The following is a 17,245-nucleotide window of genomic DNA, read 5'->3' on the forward strand; positions in this document are numbered from 1 at the left end:
ATATCTCAGAGGCAATGTGTAAAGCATCTGTACAAAACACACACAATAACACAGTGAAAACACTACAAATGGACACCACACCAGTTTAGAAGACCAAAACGACAAACATCAACATACACAATTCAAAATATGACTTATAAAAGGTTTCCTACAATTCTGTCCATAGAAATCTATGAATGCGTAATTTCTACACAAAGTACCTCAAATGCGTAAAACTCCGCATCGCAAAATAGCTGCAGAGGAGGGACGCGCCGGAAAACGCAGTGATGTGTCAGATCCTAAGTTCTTAGGGAGGCAATACAACAGTTCTGCTGCACAGAAGAGATGTGCGGAATTCGAACTGTAGGGGGAAGTAATGCATCGATTCCAAGACGGTTCTGGTCTGTGGGTGCTACGAGAGGCATCGCTGCGAGGTGCGATGTGTGGAAATCCAGACACGTGGAGGTTGATGTGGCGGCAGCAAAACAGGCGCTGCATTGCTTTCTTCAGCCGCAGTCCCATGAAGAGTAGTTTCTTTTAGCCGCACAGCAGGGCCTGCGTCGGAGTCATCAGATTTTAGAGACCAGTGCGCTGGACTTGGCATGCGGAGATTCTTCGGGCCACTGGCAGGTGCTGCGAGGATTTCTTTAGCCATGCGGGGCTGTGCGTCTTGAATTTCTCTGGCAAGGCGGTGCTACATCGGAAAATACAGCCACAAGAAGGGCAAAGTGTCGATTTTGTGAGTTTCTTCAGTTCTTTGCAGCAGGAACAACCTCTATGGGCCCAGAACTGGGGTTGGCACCATAAGGCAGGTCAGAACTCCCAACAGTGGAGTTCACGGATGCTGCAGGTGAAGTCTTTGTGTCCCTGAGACTTCTTAACAGGAGACAAGCTCTCCATCAAGCCCTTGGAGAATCTTCTTAAGCAAGATACCACAGCAGGGCAAAAGTTCAGTCCTTTCCACTGCCCACAGACAGAAACAGCAAATGCAAGCTCACCCAGAAAAGCAACACACAGGAAAGGAGCAGCACTCCTACTGGCAGATCTTCTTGGCAGGGTCCTGTTAGTCCAAAAGCAATCTAAAAATCTGGGGTTTTAGGTCTAGTATTTATAACCCGTTTTGTCTTCGAATACTTTGTAAGAAAATCTCTCTTGCTCAGTTAAAACCAGCTTTTCCTCCCTGGCCCAGCCACACTACAGGGGGTGGAGACAGCATCGTGCAAGGCAGCCACAGCCTATTCAGGTACTAAAGACAACTCCTTTCGCCACTGTAGCCCAGGAAGATCAATCAACTTATGCAAGGCACACCTCATCTCCCTTTGAGTTTCTGGAGTGAACACACATATGCCTGCCCCCGTCAGTCTAAAACCAGATGTTGATTCGACAGGCAGGCAGACGCACAGGATGGGTAAACAAGAAAATGCCCAGTTTCTAAATACAACTTAAAAAACAACTTGTCTAAAAGATGTGTTATTGAATTCTGACCTCAGGGAGCCCCACCTCCAAATCTCTAGCTGTTCCCAATTGAAAGCACACTTGTAAAAGGTTACAAGACAGCTCCAATGATAGCCTACAGGAGAGCTAGCAATAGTGAAAAACGAAATTGACAGTATTTCATTATGAGGACATGTAAAACACACCAACATGTCCTATCTTTCACATTCAATGCACCCAGCCCTTGCGGGTACCTTGGGCCTACCTTAGGGGTGCCTTACATGTATACAAAGGGAAGGTTGGGGACTGGCAAGTCAACATGTCAGTTTAAAACTGCACTCACAGACACTCCAGTGGCAGGTATGAGACGTATTTTAAAGGGTACTTGTGTGGGTGGCACAACCAGTGCTGCAGGCCCAATAGTAACATTTGATTTACAGGCTCTGGGCGCACACAGTGCCCTTTACTAGGGACTTAACAGTAAATCAAGTACGGCAATTATAGAAAGCCAAATTATAATCACAATTTACACCGGAAGCACTTGCACTTTGGCACTGATCAGCAGTGTCAAAGTGCCCAGAGTACCTCAACCAGCAAAAACGAAATCAAGCACACAGTCAAAAATAAAGGAGGTAGAGCCAAAAAGTCTGGGGAAACCATGCCAAGGAAGCCAGGTCTAAAACATACTGTATGGGATAAAGCACCAAGTAAAAAAATGATCCCCTCACACGCACAATCTAAATTCTTTACTATGCACCTACTGCGCTGGACACCGGATACACGATCTAAACTCAAACTAAGTGACAAAAAGGTCTGTTGAAATTGCAAATCTGCACCTGGGACAGCACAACATTTGTTCTTTATTTGCACCCAACTCAGGTCTTGTGAGGAAAAATCTCAGATCAACTATCGAAAATATTCAATCATTTTAGACTTTTCACCTTGGGTCCATGGTTTTCACCTCTGACACAGACTCTTAATGCTCTCGATTTTACACTTCTTGATGTTCTTCTTTCTGTAGCCACAAACATCATCCTCTCAGAATGGAAATCTTTCATGCACATTTCCTATGATACCTGGTGGGCATGGAACACTTACATAAGAATTGCACATAATTCCCAGGAGGCTTTTCCCCCCAGAATATCTCAAGTCATATAGGAAACTCTGGACGACATTCTAGGTCACAACCCCACTGGTTAAAATCTCCAACTTCTTCTGATGTGCAATACTTAAAACGATACATCCAATAATCAATTCTGTACCAGTCTCTTACGACATCCCCAATCATCAGGTTATCTCCCTGTTGCTAGTGCCGTCCCATATTAGGCTTATAGATATGAATATATTATGTCTGCTGAGCAAGGTTTAATGCTACTTCTGGACGTTTTTCTCTTTCTTCTGATAGTCATGATGTTGAAGTGCTGGTCTACGTCTACCCACTTGTCCACTCATACCCACATGAATATGGGACATACAGCTTATGTAGTAACTTCGATCGTAATGATTATCTCTGTAGGACATTCCCCATATATTCTACAAGTTAAATTTCTACGCATTCTGTATTGCGCATACTGATTTGTTTGTTTTATGTGATTTATGGTTTTATGTCATAACTTTCAATAAAGACTTATTGAAATAAAAAAAGACAAATGTGTCTAGATTCAGAGGTGTTCAGGACAGTGGCAATAGGCTATGATTCTTCTCCTTAGCCGCTTCTTTTTCATCTTCGATGGTTCCTTGGCTGGCATTGAATTTGTAGGCAGTGTCGGCATCAGGCCCGAAGTGGAGCCTAAACGAACAGGTGATGGTACCTTGGCAGGCTTCGACAAACTCTTGGTCACCAAGGCTGGAGCCTGTGGAGAGGCAACATTACAAGGTGTCAGAGTCAGGGAGTCGCCAAACCCAAAGGAAGGATGTTCCTCCATGGGGAGTGGCAGAGCTATCGTTAAGAAATCCAGCACATCTAGTCATAATTAATCAACATGCGTGGGGTCGGTCAATAAACCAGAAACTCCGGTCTAACCTTCTATGGCCCCAGAGGCACCTTCTTTGGCCCCTGACGATGACAAAGTGCCTCGTGAAGAGTCTAGCATTGGGGAACATAGCCAGACTCCCAATGGTCCCCGGAGCGGGACAGTTTCACTGAGGAAGAAGATGACTTCCATTACTTATGCCACTTTTTGTTTTTTTACATTTTTTTCGGGCGGTGAGAGATCTCTTAGGAGATTGTTTCTTGGAGGGCGAGTTACTTTTAGGAGAAGTAGAGTACTTTGCATCTCCTTGTGGGCCTTTGCCATAAACACAGTTTTGCCTCTTGCTCCCCGATGACCTTTGGGTGCATAGAACACAGAATTTGCAGGCTGTTGTGCTGTCTCTAGACACCAATACATATGTTGTGGGGATCCAGCATTTTTTATAAGGGTTCAAACAGAGACATTTTGTGGAGACATTTGATCTAGTCGCAGGTGAAAAGCTGAGGAATCTTGTTATGACACTGGGCAAGAGCTGCAGACCACAATGATGAGGTTCAGAAAAACAATAATTGATGTAAGTGCACTGATTAGCACCTAATGTACCTCTGTGACATCACATTCAGATGGAGAGTTGTAGGTGGATAGTTGACTCCTGGCAGAAGCTCTGATAAAGTGAGGAATCTGTGGGGAGTTGTACCAAACATAAACCTGTAGACTCTGGAAATGGAATGTTAGAATACACATTATGCATAACGGAGATTATAAAAATACCAATATGAATGATCTTCACGAGAGCAGTTAAACCCTTTTTGGAAATGTTTACATTGATCTTGATGAAAGCATCTCTGTCAGTTATTTCTCATATGTGAATGACTATGTACTGACCATATGCTCCAGCACCTAAGGATGATACGGTTTTTGGTGAGGGCCATATGAATACAAATAGAAATAAAAATAAACAAACAAGTGGAATAACCTTCCAGGTCATTCCCCAACATTTTAAGGATTAATATGGGAAGGTTCAAATAGGAACTAAATGTCATTATTGCAGGTAGAGAGCACCAAACAAATAAAAATAAACAGAACACTTAAAAGGGGAAGATTTCAGTAATATGGCCATTTCACACCTGTGACTGCAGTCAGTAGGTTGCCACTACTGTGAATATATACACCATCTAATATTTCAACATAATAGTATTGGTATTGCCATTGTTTACGTTCCTTTGGCTTTTGAACAGTAGCCACCCTGTTGTTAGTGACAAAAAGTAAGGAAGGCACAGAAAAATCAGCCCCTCTTGTTGGACAGTAAAATGAAAGTGACCTCATAATGACTGTTACTGCATGTGCATTCTGAGGAAGCTTGAGATGAACAAGGACTGATAAATGTGAGGAGGTAAAACATTGTTAGGTAATAAATCTTTTCAAACTGTTGAGCAGCAATTCAGTAAAAAGTGGCAGATAGTTGTAACATACTTACTTATATTTGTATTTATCTTTGGACTTCTTTTTCTTCTTAGACTTTTTGTGCTTTTTCCATCTTTCCCCATCAAAAGGATCATCTTGATTGAAGCTCTTTCTTGGTCTTTTTTCATTATCACTGTCACTATCTTCTAGGCTGCTATCAAATTTCCTTTTCCTTTCATTAATCGTGCATAAAGTGTCGTTATAGCAATTCTTTAATTCGGAGACAGATGTTTCCTCTGGCTGGTACTTTCCAGAGTACTGATGAAATGATGACCCATGATGTTGGTCTAGTGTGGAATTGCTGAAGTAGTTTCTTCCTCTGTCTTTATCAGCCGCTTCGTACATCCACCTGCTTCTGTAATCAAAATCTTGATATGCTCTATTGTTGTAATATAGATTGTCATACCCTCTGTCATTATGCACCAACCTTCTATCTCTGCTATCTCGGGAAGAGTAAGGAGAATAATGATGATTATTGTATCTATAGTTATCCCATCTTTTCTGTCTATCTGGATAATATCTCTCCAGGTCGCCATACCTTTCTCTTTTACTATGGTAATATCTACTCCTTTCATGTTCCTTTTTCTCTCTGTTTTGGAACCCATCTCTATTATAGTTGTATTTCCCCACAGCCTTGCCACTATCAGAACGACAACTTTCATCATAAGGCCTGTATCTACTCATATTACTATTCCAGCTTCGCTCTTTATATCTATCTGGCCTAGTCCTTTCCTTGCTATGGGAATGCCTTCTTTTATAAAAGGTGTCATTTATTTCATTTATATAAGGACTTGCTGGTTCTGAATTTTCTCCATGGAGTACTTTATTATGATGGTGGTCATCTATTATGTGTGAGTCACTATGTTTCAAAGGAAGAGGAGAGTTACCTTTCTTACTTCGTTTTCCCTCATTCACATCTTCACTACCAAGGGTATTACTGGTTCTACAACTGTTGCTTTCTTGAATGAGATCATGCCTTTTAGAACATAGGCCATTAGTACTTGGAGTTCGAGCACAATTTTCACCTTCACCCATTGTTTCAATGGGATTCTCTCTTTGTGGAGGACACAGACGTGAGGAACTACAGTGAGTGTCATTTTTATGAGGGCCCTTCTCAGTAGTCTCTGTAATGGTCTGAAGAGGAAATTGCAAAACAACTTTTTCATCTCGAGGTTTCCTTTTTTCCCCACTGTTGTATTCATCTGGGTTGTGTTGCTTTACAATGCTACATTTCTCTGCAATCGACTTTTGTTCAGTATCACCAGCTTTTATTTTACATATGATACGTTTTTCTTTGGTAATGTTGTTTACTGGGTTCGACTCTGATGTTGCTAAGGCTCTGCTTACACTGCAGTTAAGAACAAGAGATTCATTTTCTGATTTTTCCTGGGGGATGCTTTCCCTGGTAGCGGATGTGATTTCTTTATGATTTTCTTCATTGGTCTGTTTCGGTTCTGTCACATGTACACTGCAGAAAGAGAAAAAAGATGAAGCGTCTTGATTGTTAGAGTTAGCTATAACACTATGTTGACTATACTAGCATATAAACGTATCCTGTTTTCAAAACGCAAATCAATAAATAAATGATCCTATAGCCTCTTTCTTCTATTTGGTTAGAAGATTTTTGTCAACAAATGATAGAAAGTGATGCCAAGAAATACCTTTCCGGAGAGGACTTGTGCTTTATAAACAAAGCAATGAAAGACAATATAGTTACGGAAATCGTTATGCATACTGGAGCAGTGCCTTTAAGTAGGTTAGTGTAGAAATTGCTGCACAGAATGTTCAGATATAACATGAAGTAGGAGATCCGCATGAATGCCCTTTAATAAAATTTAAAAAAACTACCAACCTGCTATGACATAGGGACACTTTTAAAACAACACAGGATATATCTAACTGCTTGTAGGTGCTAAGACTATGATCAGAGAGAAATGAGCATTAACAAAGGCATAAGTCCTCGCTTTTTAACTGCGCTATATATGTCGTCGATGGTGATCAAACTGAGGCGGCATGGTGTGCAAGATAATGATGGACTTGATTCAGTACGAGTAATTCCCGGTGACTGCGATCAGTTCAAGCATTCTTTCCTTCACTTTTTTGCATACTTCAGAGTGACACTTTAAGTGGGAAAGGTTTGCTCAGGTATTCTATGCACACTATGGCACTGGAACAAACCTATACCCGACTGATAGGCCAGAACAAGGAAAATATCAGTCTTTGGTTGCATGTATTCTGGTTTAGGGGGACCTGGCTTGGCAGTTCAGGCTGGGCTGTTATTATTGGAGAAGGGTCAAGACCGATTTGCATATGCCTCGATCCAAACTGAGGTTGCATGGTATACAAAATAACAATCGACTGGGATGGGGCCCGTGTAATTTCTAGTGGCTGCGATTAATTCAAGCATTTCATCCATCACTTTAAAAAATATATATTTCGATGCGGATTATCAGCAAAAAAAATCTATAAAAATAAAGAAAAGAAATGTCTCCATGACATGTAAATACAAACATGTCAGCATGCATATGCACATAGGTGTCATGACAACCATATGCATGAAAAACTATGCATGTGCGTGTAATTGTCATTATGCTGAGATGGTAATTTGTTTTTTTTCCCCAAACGCTTACAGTTCCAAGTGGGCAGATGCCCATTTAAATTGAAAGAAAAACAACATTAAGAAATGAAAAAGGTAATTTGAATAATAACAAAATGTGCTAAAGCACATTACCGAACAAGCATTGGCCATTAGGTCCTGACTTATTAACCATCAGGTTTTGCCGAAAAATACATGTATGATGATTTATGGGCAAGCATGTGTGTGCCTAGTGAATGGTGGACATTATATACAATGTTTTAATTTACCGATACAAGCCGTTACCACTATCCTGGATCTGTACATGAAAAAATAAATTTCTTTAAGTGGCGTGGCTGGTGGCAAATAGGAACTGCCAGGTGCTCCAATTTAAAGCTAAAACAAAAAAAGCATATAATAATTTGAAGGACGAAGATGGGTAGGATTGCAGCAAAGTAATAGGTAGGGGGAAAGGGAGCGAGCAACTCATAATGTGGCGGAGTTTGGCAAAGGTGAAGCATACGAGAGAGAGAGAATGCAACAACTACTGAGAGAGTAACACGTAAGCGTATGGGTTGCAAGTATTTGCAGGGAGAGAAGCACATGAGGGAGAGAGCTGGAAAACCCATGCACTCCCAAGGAGCGCTTAACTAAAAAGAAAAAACATAGCTCACTAAAAGTGAGCAGTGAAAGGATGTAAGTGAACCAATCAAAAAGATGGTAAACAGGCTATGCTCCAGGGAAGACAAACATAAGAGGAAGGCAAGCCATCAAATGAGAGTGACAAAGGCAACCAATAGACAAGACAACTGCAACTTTTTGTTAAGCCCACTAAAAATCTTTCGCAACCAGATAGCTTGCACTGTCTGGTAGTTGAGACCAAAAAAAGACTGGGAGGGGAAAGAATCACAGCTACCAAGTGGGAGTAACAGCAGGAAGGACCCTGATATTAGAGTCCAAGGAGTACTTACAGAGGGCAAGGGCGATGTGGTATGGGGCACAATTCCACAAGAGAAAATGGGGTGGGTCATAATAGAGGGATATGCCAAAAGTAACCCCTCATTTAAAGAGATGTTGGTGAGCCCTGTGGCAGGCAAAGATACGGAAGAAAAAGTAAGTGAGAAGGCGGAGTCATTCCTAGAAAGGCAAATATAAGTAGGGAGCTGGAGAAGCCCTCTTCAAGAGTCTGAAAGATTATTTTTCCTCTCTGCAGACAGATCTTAAAATTTAGCTAAAAGAGGTCAAGAGAGGTGAATAACCCAGGGCAGAGAGAACCAATATTTTAACAGATGTGCAATAAGGCTGTAGGCAGGGGCTGGAAACTACGGAGCAGGTTTTAAATCTCAGTACTTTAATAGGAAAATATACCCAGGCTAAAGTAGGGAAATTTTATTTGGCGTTTGTAGACCTCACAGCCGCTTTTGACTGTTATACACAGCAAACTATGGGACATTCTGGCGGAATTGAAGGTAGATCCACTATTGGTTTAGTTTCTGCAACAACTGTATGATGGGGCGACTGCTAAGGTTCGATATGGAACCAAAGGGGAATGTACTGTGTTGTTTAAAGTAGAGAGGGAGTCAGACAGGGCTGCATCCTGGCACCATTCTTGTTTAACCTATATACAAACATTTTGGAACAAGAATTGATGGAAAAGGAGAAGGACCCACTGTATAATAACAAATGCCTGATAGTCTCCCTTCTCTAAGCAGACGACGCAGTAGTAATGGCCCACACTCAGATGGGCCTACACATTTTTATGGCTAACTTGGGCCTAAAACTGAACACTAAAAAAACATACGTCATGATTTGTGGTAAAGGGAGTCAGAAATGTAGAAGCATACCCCTTGGGATCAGTAGGGTAGATTCAACTAAAATGTTCACGTATTTAGGTATTTTATTTGATCGCACTGGTTCTTGGCGCCAGGCCGTCAAAAGTAGGAGTCTTCTTTTTATGAAGTTGACTGCTGCAGTGGCCCATTTTGCAAAAAAGTTGGAAAGAAGGCCCCCTAAGATACTTCTTAAGATCTACCAGGCAAAATGTGTGAGCATCGCTACCCTTGGTGTGGGTGTGTGGGGTTTTTATGATTCATATCGCATTCAGTCTGTTGAGAATGTCTTTTTAAAGTTTATTTTAGCAGTACCCGCAGCACCTCTATTTACAACTGTCACAGTGAGCTGGACATTCCATATATTGCGGATGTTATTAAAGCACAGCCAGTGTTAATTTGGCAAAGGATTTGGACTTCCAGTAGCACAGGTCTGAATCAAGAAATAATAAAAGATTCAATGAAGTTGGACCATGCTGCCAAGATTTCCTGGCTTGAATATATTTATCAAATGTATGTATGACCTCGGGCATCCCGATTACTATAACCGCCCTGAGTCAATGAACTCTGGTTCTAGGAAGGAGTTTAAAGAAACCTATATGAGTCACCTGGAGGCAAACAGATTTGCTCTGGAGGTAAATAAACCAACAGTGGTACAGCATCAATTGATTTTAACAACATATGACATTCAACCTTAGCTTAGGTGGATACAACAGATATGTTTTAACTCGTTTTAGATTTGGGAACTTACATCGATTAATTAGTTACCTAGAAGCGAATAACTGGTCTAGAGAATTATGCTGCTGTCTTTGTGATGATTTATCTCCACAATCAACGATACATGTGGTTCTTTTTTGTAACTTTTATACAAAGGAGGGATCAAGATGGATTTTGCCTCTATTAAGGTCAGGGGGATGGAGGCAATGTCCATCAGCTTTCTTATATTTGCAGTTTTTAGACAGTGAATGCTGTATTGGAGCTGTGGCCAGTTTTTTAAAAAGCGTCCTCAGAGGGAGAAAAAGTATAAATGCTTAACCTCAGTTAAGACCCGGAATTAATCAAAATATGTGAGATTGAATCGTTTGTGATATATGTTGTGCATAATAATCTCCCCTTTTAACTGTTATGGCTATGTGCATTTTTTATTTACATTTAGTGGAAAATTATTTTGAGATATATTGTATGTTTATATCCAGAGTTAATAATGTTTAAATTGTCTTCTTTTATCTGTTATGTCTGCTTTTGTGATTTTATTTGACTAAAATCAATTTAAAACTTATTCTGAATAACACAGGAAAGTGGGTACATTTGAATCAGTTAATGGTAGATTGATGGAACAGCAACATTTGAGGCAGAAAACGAAAAGCCTGCAAGAGCACAGTGTTATTCTACAGGAAAAGTTAAACCTAAAAAATATCTAAGCACAGCAATTTAAGAATAAATGGGACACTGAAAGATACAAACAGAAGCTACTAGAGATACAAGTCACTACTGTGACTATTGCATTAGCCTGCACATTTAGAATGGCACTGTAGGTCATCAAAAAGCACTACCTCCAAATACCATGAAACAGGTTAATGACTTCCAAATGACGAAAAGAATGCCAGTGCCCACAAGGACAGAGATTTGCAAATGAAGCCAACATTTTTTCTTTAAGTAAGATCTGTTGGCCATTGTACACCTACAAAGAAAGTCCTTTCGACCAGTCATAGATTTTCTACAGATCAACAATGTATAGCACAGATGTGGGCATCTGTTCCAGCTGATCTTCCACAAAATGGGCAGACGATGCGAGTGAAGTCCTTGTTTAAGCGAAGCAACTACTTCAACAGGATGTAACCAGACAGAAGAGTCTCGAAAACTTTCAGAAGAAGGCCATACCCTTTTGTCTATTAAAATATGGGAGAAAGTAATTAAATGGAAAACAAGCATCATGCCAACAGCAGCACCAATTGTCAAGAAGCAAGGTGAAGCAGTTTAGCAACTTCAAAACGTAACCAAGATGAGGAATTGCCAAACCTTTGAGACACCACCCTTTACAAATACTAGAAAAAAACTTTGGAAGTCCATGGCTAGCCAGGCAAGTGGCAAGTCTTAATCTTCAATCTTCTCAGAAGATTCAGAATACATCAGACTTGGAGCCATGACTTGTGAAATGGGCCTTCCAAGAGAAGCTGGGTCGGGCGGTGGAAAGATGGTAGATGGAGTGATGGGTTCCGAATGAAGCATAGTCCTTTATGAGCGGAGATATTTTTGGTTTATAGCTGCAGATCAACTGGAACTTAGTCCGTGATATGGGCAGTGATAAATCTGGGCAATTAAAAAGTTGTTCTGTTGTGCGTTCGCTGGTTGGTAGACATGGGCCAATGGATATAGTGTCCCTGGCCCTAGGAAACCTTCCATCCTCGTACTGTTGAAGTGTTTCATTAGTCAGCCATGCAACAGACGAATGTAAGGATAGATTGCATCCTTAGAGATTGAAGGCTGTTAGTTTTATTAGAGGGTAGAGTAGGCAGTCCTTTGACTGTTATTTCACTTCCTAATAACCAGTTCACTTAGGTAAAACAGGGAAAAAAATATGAATGCAAATTGTATTTCTATAGCGCAAACCTAGCCTCAAGGCAGCAGCACATCATACAGGGTCAAAGACAAGCAGAGGGGAACGGGGAACCGGGGACAGTTGGGTTTTGGGGTTGTTAACTGCATCGTTAAGAAACATAATGCCCACACCAGCTCGCATGGACACAGTGAACCACCCCTGGAATGTGGCGAAAGGGGGGAGGTCAGCGCGGGAGTTGGGAGCGAACTCAAGATATTGCAATTGTCCAATTGTATTATGTGCAATGCAGATGAAACTAATAAAACAAATTTGACCCAAAAAAAAGACAAGCAGAAAATCAACAAGTGATAAAAGTGGTAGATGGGTTGTGGACAGTTAATGCACTGCAATGTAGTGATCTTTAAAAAGGTGAGCCTTAAACTCTTTCCTAAATTGGAGCAGCATTTGGGCGGTCTTGATGAATAAGGGGATGATGTTCCAGATACTGGGTTAAAAGATGGAAAAGACCTGCTTCCTTATTTTCTTCTTCTTGTTTCTTTTTTTAAACACTTCTTAGTTTGAAGTCTGATGGTGTCCTGGCTGGGGCTGTGCAGAGAATCACCACTGATGGTGAGCTTGTCCATTTTAGTAGGTGTATGAGTCCACTCCACAGAACATAGAGGCAGGAAATCCACCAGAAGACAAAGTTACTTACAGTCTATAATGCTCTACATCTAGTGGATACTCTAACAAAAGATTCCTCACTTGTAGTATAGATACCTGAGCAGTACCTCCAGAAAAGATGGGTGTGTGAGGATTGGACTCAAACCAAAACGTCCCACCAAACTGCGAAATACCTTGTTGAGGTAGGAGTGGGTACAGACAGTAGTGCTGCAGCTTGGCAGATATTCAGGACAGTGATTTCAGCCCTGATCGAAAGAGCTGCCGGGCTCCTGGGGCTGAGGGGCTCTATTGGTTTGGGCAAAGCTTAGCATGTCATTACAAAGGACGATAAACCTTGAAAATCTACCAGCAACCTTTTTTGGCACCGGCAAATACCATAATCTGGTCATTATTACGGTACAACATGCATTCAATATAAAAGCTTAAAGCTCTTTTGGGATCAAGACAATGAAACCTTTTCCCCACTTTTGAGGTATGTGGCTGAGTGAAAAAATCCTGAAAGGGTAATGGTTTGGCCACATGGAAAGGCCTAACCACCTCAGGCAGGCCAGCGCCCCAGCAGGATCTGGCAAGGTCTTGAACATTTGCAGAAAGGAATCTCTGAAAGCCAGCCTAGGAAAGGGCTCGGAGCTCCAAATCTGCATCGAAGGGCACTTAAAGAAAGGAACTGATGTTTGCACAAAGGGGAGGCCTATATTCATCTCCGCTCCGTCTTTCCTGGGTTGGGAATGGGGGAAGGAAGCTGGTGAAGGGTTGGGTGGGGTGGGGAGAAACATGAGATATAAGGTCATAACTGAGTTCCACTAAACCACCTGCCAGTGCATGGGAGCAGTTGCTTGGATACAAATGTAAAATATCAAGATCCAGTCTGGATCCAGGGAATATTCTAAAGGTGAGGAATCTGAGGCTATTAAGTATCCATCAGAACCTTCACTCCCCTCATAAAGGACAAGCAGAAAACGACACCAAATGAAGTCTCTCTCAGCAACATCTGCAAAAGGATATTCATAGGAAATTTGGTGGAGGATTGCTACTTACACATCCTTTAGATATACCCAAAGAGTTTACCTGCTTCAGCTATTTGTATGACGCACATACTAACACTAAGAAGGTGTTGATGTTTCTTACATGACATTTCTTTGGTGAAAAGGTATTTAAGTTCCAAGGATGGTCTGGAGGGCTGCAAAATGGAAGACAAGATTGGAAGAACCACAGAGGGCATGTCATTTGGGAAGGAACTGAGAAGACTTGTCCTATTGTGCTCTATAAAATGAAAAAATCATGGCTCTTTTTCCTATTCTAGGGAATATTTAAAGGTGTTGAGAAGTCTAGTGACCTCCTTTCAGGCTCTAATAGGGCACAATCTTACATGACTCTCTGGGTAGCAAGGGTAAGCAATCAAAGGTTTCTCACTGAAGTAGTGTAGGGGTAGTGGTTTAGAACTGAAATAGATATGCTGTTCCTCTCCATGTTCTTCTTTTAGAAAAAGATACATACTTTTATTACATACCAAAATGTATTTCTGCACAAAATAATGGTCACTGAGGTTCTAATATAGGTGGAATGGGATTATAATTACACGGAATATGGTTAAGACACAGGTGGACGCTGCCATGTTTGACCAGCTTTCTTAGTTCGGTAAACTGTAAATCCATTTAGTCATAACCCACGACTAGTTAAATCCGGGCTTTAATGCATAAAGAACAAAAAACACACATTCAGTTTAGGAGTTAAGAACAGTCAATGCTCATGTTCCCGTGTTTGGTATATCTAAAGTATCTAAAATATCTGAAGTATGGGATGCTTGATAATATCAAGAAAGAGGGCTGCAGACACCAGAAACATCCTGCCTGCAGTTCACAGCAGCACAGGCAGGTGCAATCACATCCTTTTACCAGTTGCAACTGAGGCTTGGACAGAAACTTAACTTACGGGAAGAAAGAGATCCACTCATAGACTAAGGTCAGGGCCACCAACACTCACATGGTTCAGTCTGCACATCTGGGCTGACCATGCTCCACGTACAGGGGCTAGGTTTTTCCACCTCAGGCAGTCATATGCCATCGGAATCTGACACAGATTTTCCTCTCTCAGGAAGCTTAGTAGGCCCCAAACAAACAGGCAGACTCACACCTCTTACATCAAGATGTGGCAGACTTCATGTTATTCTAACTCACCTCGGGAGATTGGCTGTCAAGGACACCAGACCTTGAGCTTGGTAGGTCTTCAATTACTCTGCGGAGCAATCACTCTCTTGGTCATAAAAAGAATGTAACTGGAGCCAGGTAGGATAGTTTGGGTACTACTTATACTTATATAATTGTTTAACGGATATTGGAGGTTAATCCTACTGTCAGTGTTCTGGAACCAGCTTGAAGCAGTTCCCTTGCAAAAATATCTTCTGGACAGCAAACGCAGTCTTTGTTAAAGGTGAGGGCTCAGAAGCAAGAAGTAACAATGCTGTGTCCAAACTGGACAAAGGGGTGGGCCATGCCTCAAAGATGTCCTTCGAACACCAGAAAATAAGTTACTTACCTGTAACTGCAGTTATACATTGGCATCTTTCATAGATTCACATGCTTAAATCATTCCCCATCACCGAAGTGGGAGTGCCATTGTATCATAGAAAGCAGTATGCAATTTAACTATAAGACATAATGGTAATGTACAGTCACATTAATAGCTTATCTATGACATTTTATTTTTTTTAAAGGATCAAACTTGAACAGCCAATCAGTTGACAGCACCCTCTAGAACACTCCAAAAAGAGGCTGAGTCCCTCAGATTTTTTTAGCACAAGTGGGAAAACAAATATCACAATCTATGAGGGGAGCCTCTATGGGGAGTAGGGTGGGTCGCATGCGAATCTATGAAAGATGCAAATACTGGATAACTGCAGTTACAGGTAAGTGACTTATTTTCGTATACAGTATTGGATCTTTCATAGATTCACATGCTTGAATCAGAATAGCAAGCAGTCCATAATATGTAAATATACATACATAAGTTATAGAAAGTACCTTTGTGGATGGTGGGTATCAGTGTAACATATATTTACATCTACAAGCATGAAAGTAAAACTCGTGTAACCAAACTACAGTTATAAAGTGTAACCATCTATAAATATAGACAAATTGTTTACATCACTTCCACTTCCATAGGCTCACCTCCGTTGAACAATTGACGTAAAGAACAAGTTACTTACCTTCGGTAACGCTTTTTCTGGTAGATACAATATCTGCCTGTGGATTCCTCACCTTGTGAATATCCCCTTGCGTCAGCAACATTCGGAAATTCTTTTTGTAGCTTCGCGCCAACGTGGACTTGGACGTCATAGAGACACGGCATTGCACGCGACTCCGCTGACGTCACCGACGCCTACAATAGGCCCACGCCGGCGTGATGACATCAGTTCCGCCCTTTTTTCCGTTCCTTCGAGGCACACGGACGGACCAATGACAGTAGACATATACACAGTACAAATATCAAGGTAACACACACAGTGTGAAGCAAATGCAATAAAACATTTGAAATAAACAACTCCTTGACAATAAAATAAATACATTACAGAAACTCTGGTATAGAAGAGTGGACAACGGGGAGGCGGGTGGGTCAGTGAGGAATCCACAGGCAGATATTGTATCTACCAGAAAAAGCGTTACCGAAGGTAAGTAACTTGGTCTTCTGATAGATACATCTGCCGTGTGGATTCCTCACCTTGTGAATAGAGTCCCACAGCAGTCCCCACTCCCGGAGGAGGGAGTCCACTCTTCTAAACCAGGAAATCCTGGAGGACAGAGCGCGCAAAGTGGCCGTCCCTCCTCACTTCGGAATCCAAGCAGTAATGCTTCGCGAAAGTGTGGAGGGAAGACCAAATTGCCGCCCTACAAATATCTTCTACAGGAACACCTCTAGCCAATGCTGAGGTTGAAGACTTAGCTCTTGTAGAATGAGCCCTTATACCCTCTGGTGGTTCCTTACCGGCCAAAGAGTAGCAGATCTTTATACAGAGGACGATCCATCTTGACAAAGTTCTTTTAAGGACCGCTCTTCCTCTTTTGCAGCCAGCAAACCCAAAGAAGAGATGGTCATCCAAACGATAGTCTTTAGATCTGTCCAAGTAAAAGGACACCGCCCTTTTGGGGTCCAGACGGTGCAACCTCTCCTCCTCCTTGGAAGGGTGTGGGGGAGGATAAAAGGTAGGGAGGGGAATGGATTGACCAAGGTGGAAAGGAGTAACCAACTTTGGAAGAAAAGCAGCCCTGGTCCTAAGAACCATTCGATCAGCATGAACGGTCAAGAAAGGGGGCTTGGAACTAAGAGCTTGAAGCTCACTTACCCTCCTTGCAGAGGTTATTGCAACGAGGAAGACTGTCTTAAGAGTCAAAAGCCTCAAAGGACATTTGTGAAGAGGCTCAAAAGGAGCACCCATCAAAAAGGTCAAGACAAGATTTAAGTCCCACTGAGGCACAATAAAAGGAACAGGAGGGAACTTATTTGTGAGACCCTTTAAAAACCTTAAAACCACAGGAGATTTGAAAAGAGATGGCTGATCAGGCAAACAGAGAAAAGCCGACAGCGCAGAAAGATAGCCCTTAACTGTGGCAACAGCAAGCCCTTGCTGCGCTAGAGAATGGGCAAACTGGAGAGCATCAGACAAATGGGCTCTCAAAGGGTCAATAGATTTCCCTCCACACCAAGTGACAAATTTTGACCATCTATAAGAATAGATGGACTTAGTGGAGTCACGCCTGGCCGACAAGATGAC

The 17,245-nt window shown here is 41.7% G+C and overlaps 1 protein-coding gene across 4 annotated transcripts in view; it reads right to left on the reverse strand.

The window, feature by feature from the left end:
* USP42 (ubiquitin specific peptidase 42) overlaps positions 1–17,245 on the reverse strand; it is a 525,507-nt gene that overhangs the window by 102,283 nt on the left and 405,979 nt on the right. For all 4 annotated transcript variants that reach the window (XM_078665145.1, XM_078665143.1, XM_078665146.1 and 1 more), the window contains exon 15: positions 4,864–6,318. In XM_078665145.1, the coding sequence (XP_078521271.1) occupies positions 4,864–6,318 (1,455 nt within the window). The remainder of the gene's footprint in view (positions 1–4,863; positions 6,319–17,245) is intronic.

The sequence above is a fragment of the Lissotriton helveticus genome, chromosome 10 (genome assembly GCF_964261635.1).
Source record: "Lissotriton helveticus chromosome 10, aLisHel1.1, whole genome shotgun sequence".
Taxonomy (NCBI): domain Eukaryota; kingdom Metazoa; phylum Chordata; class Amphibia; order Caudata; family Salamandridae; genus Lissotriton; species Lissotriton helveticus.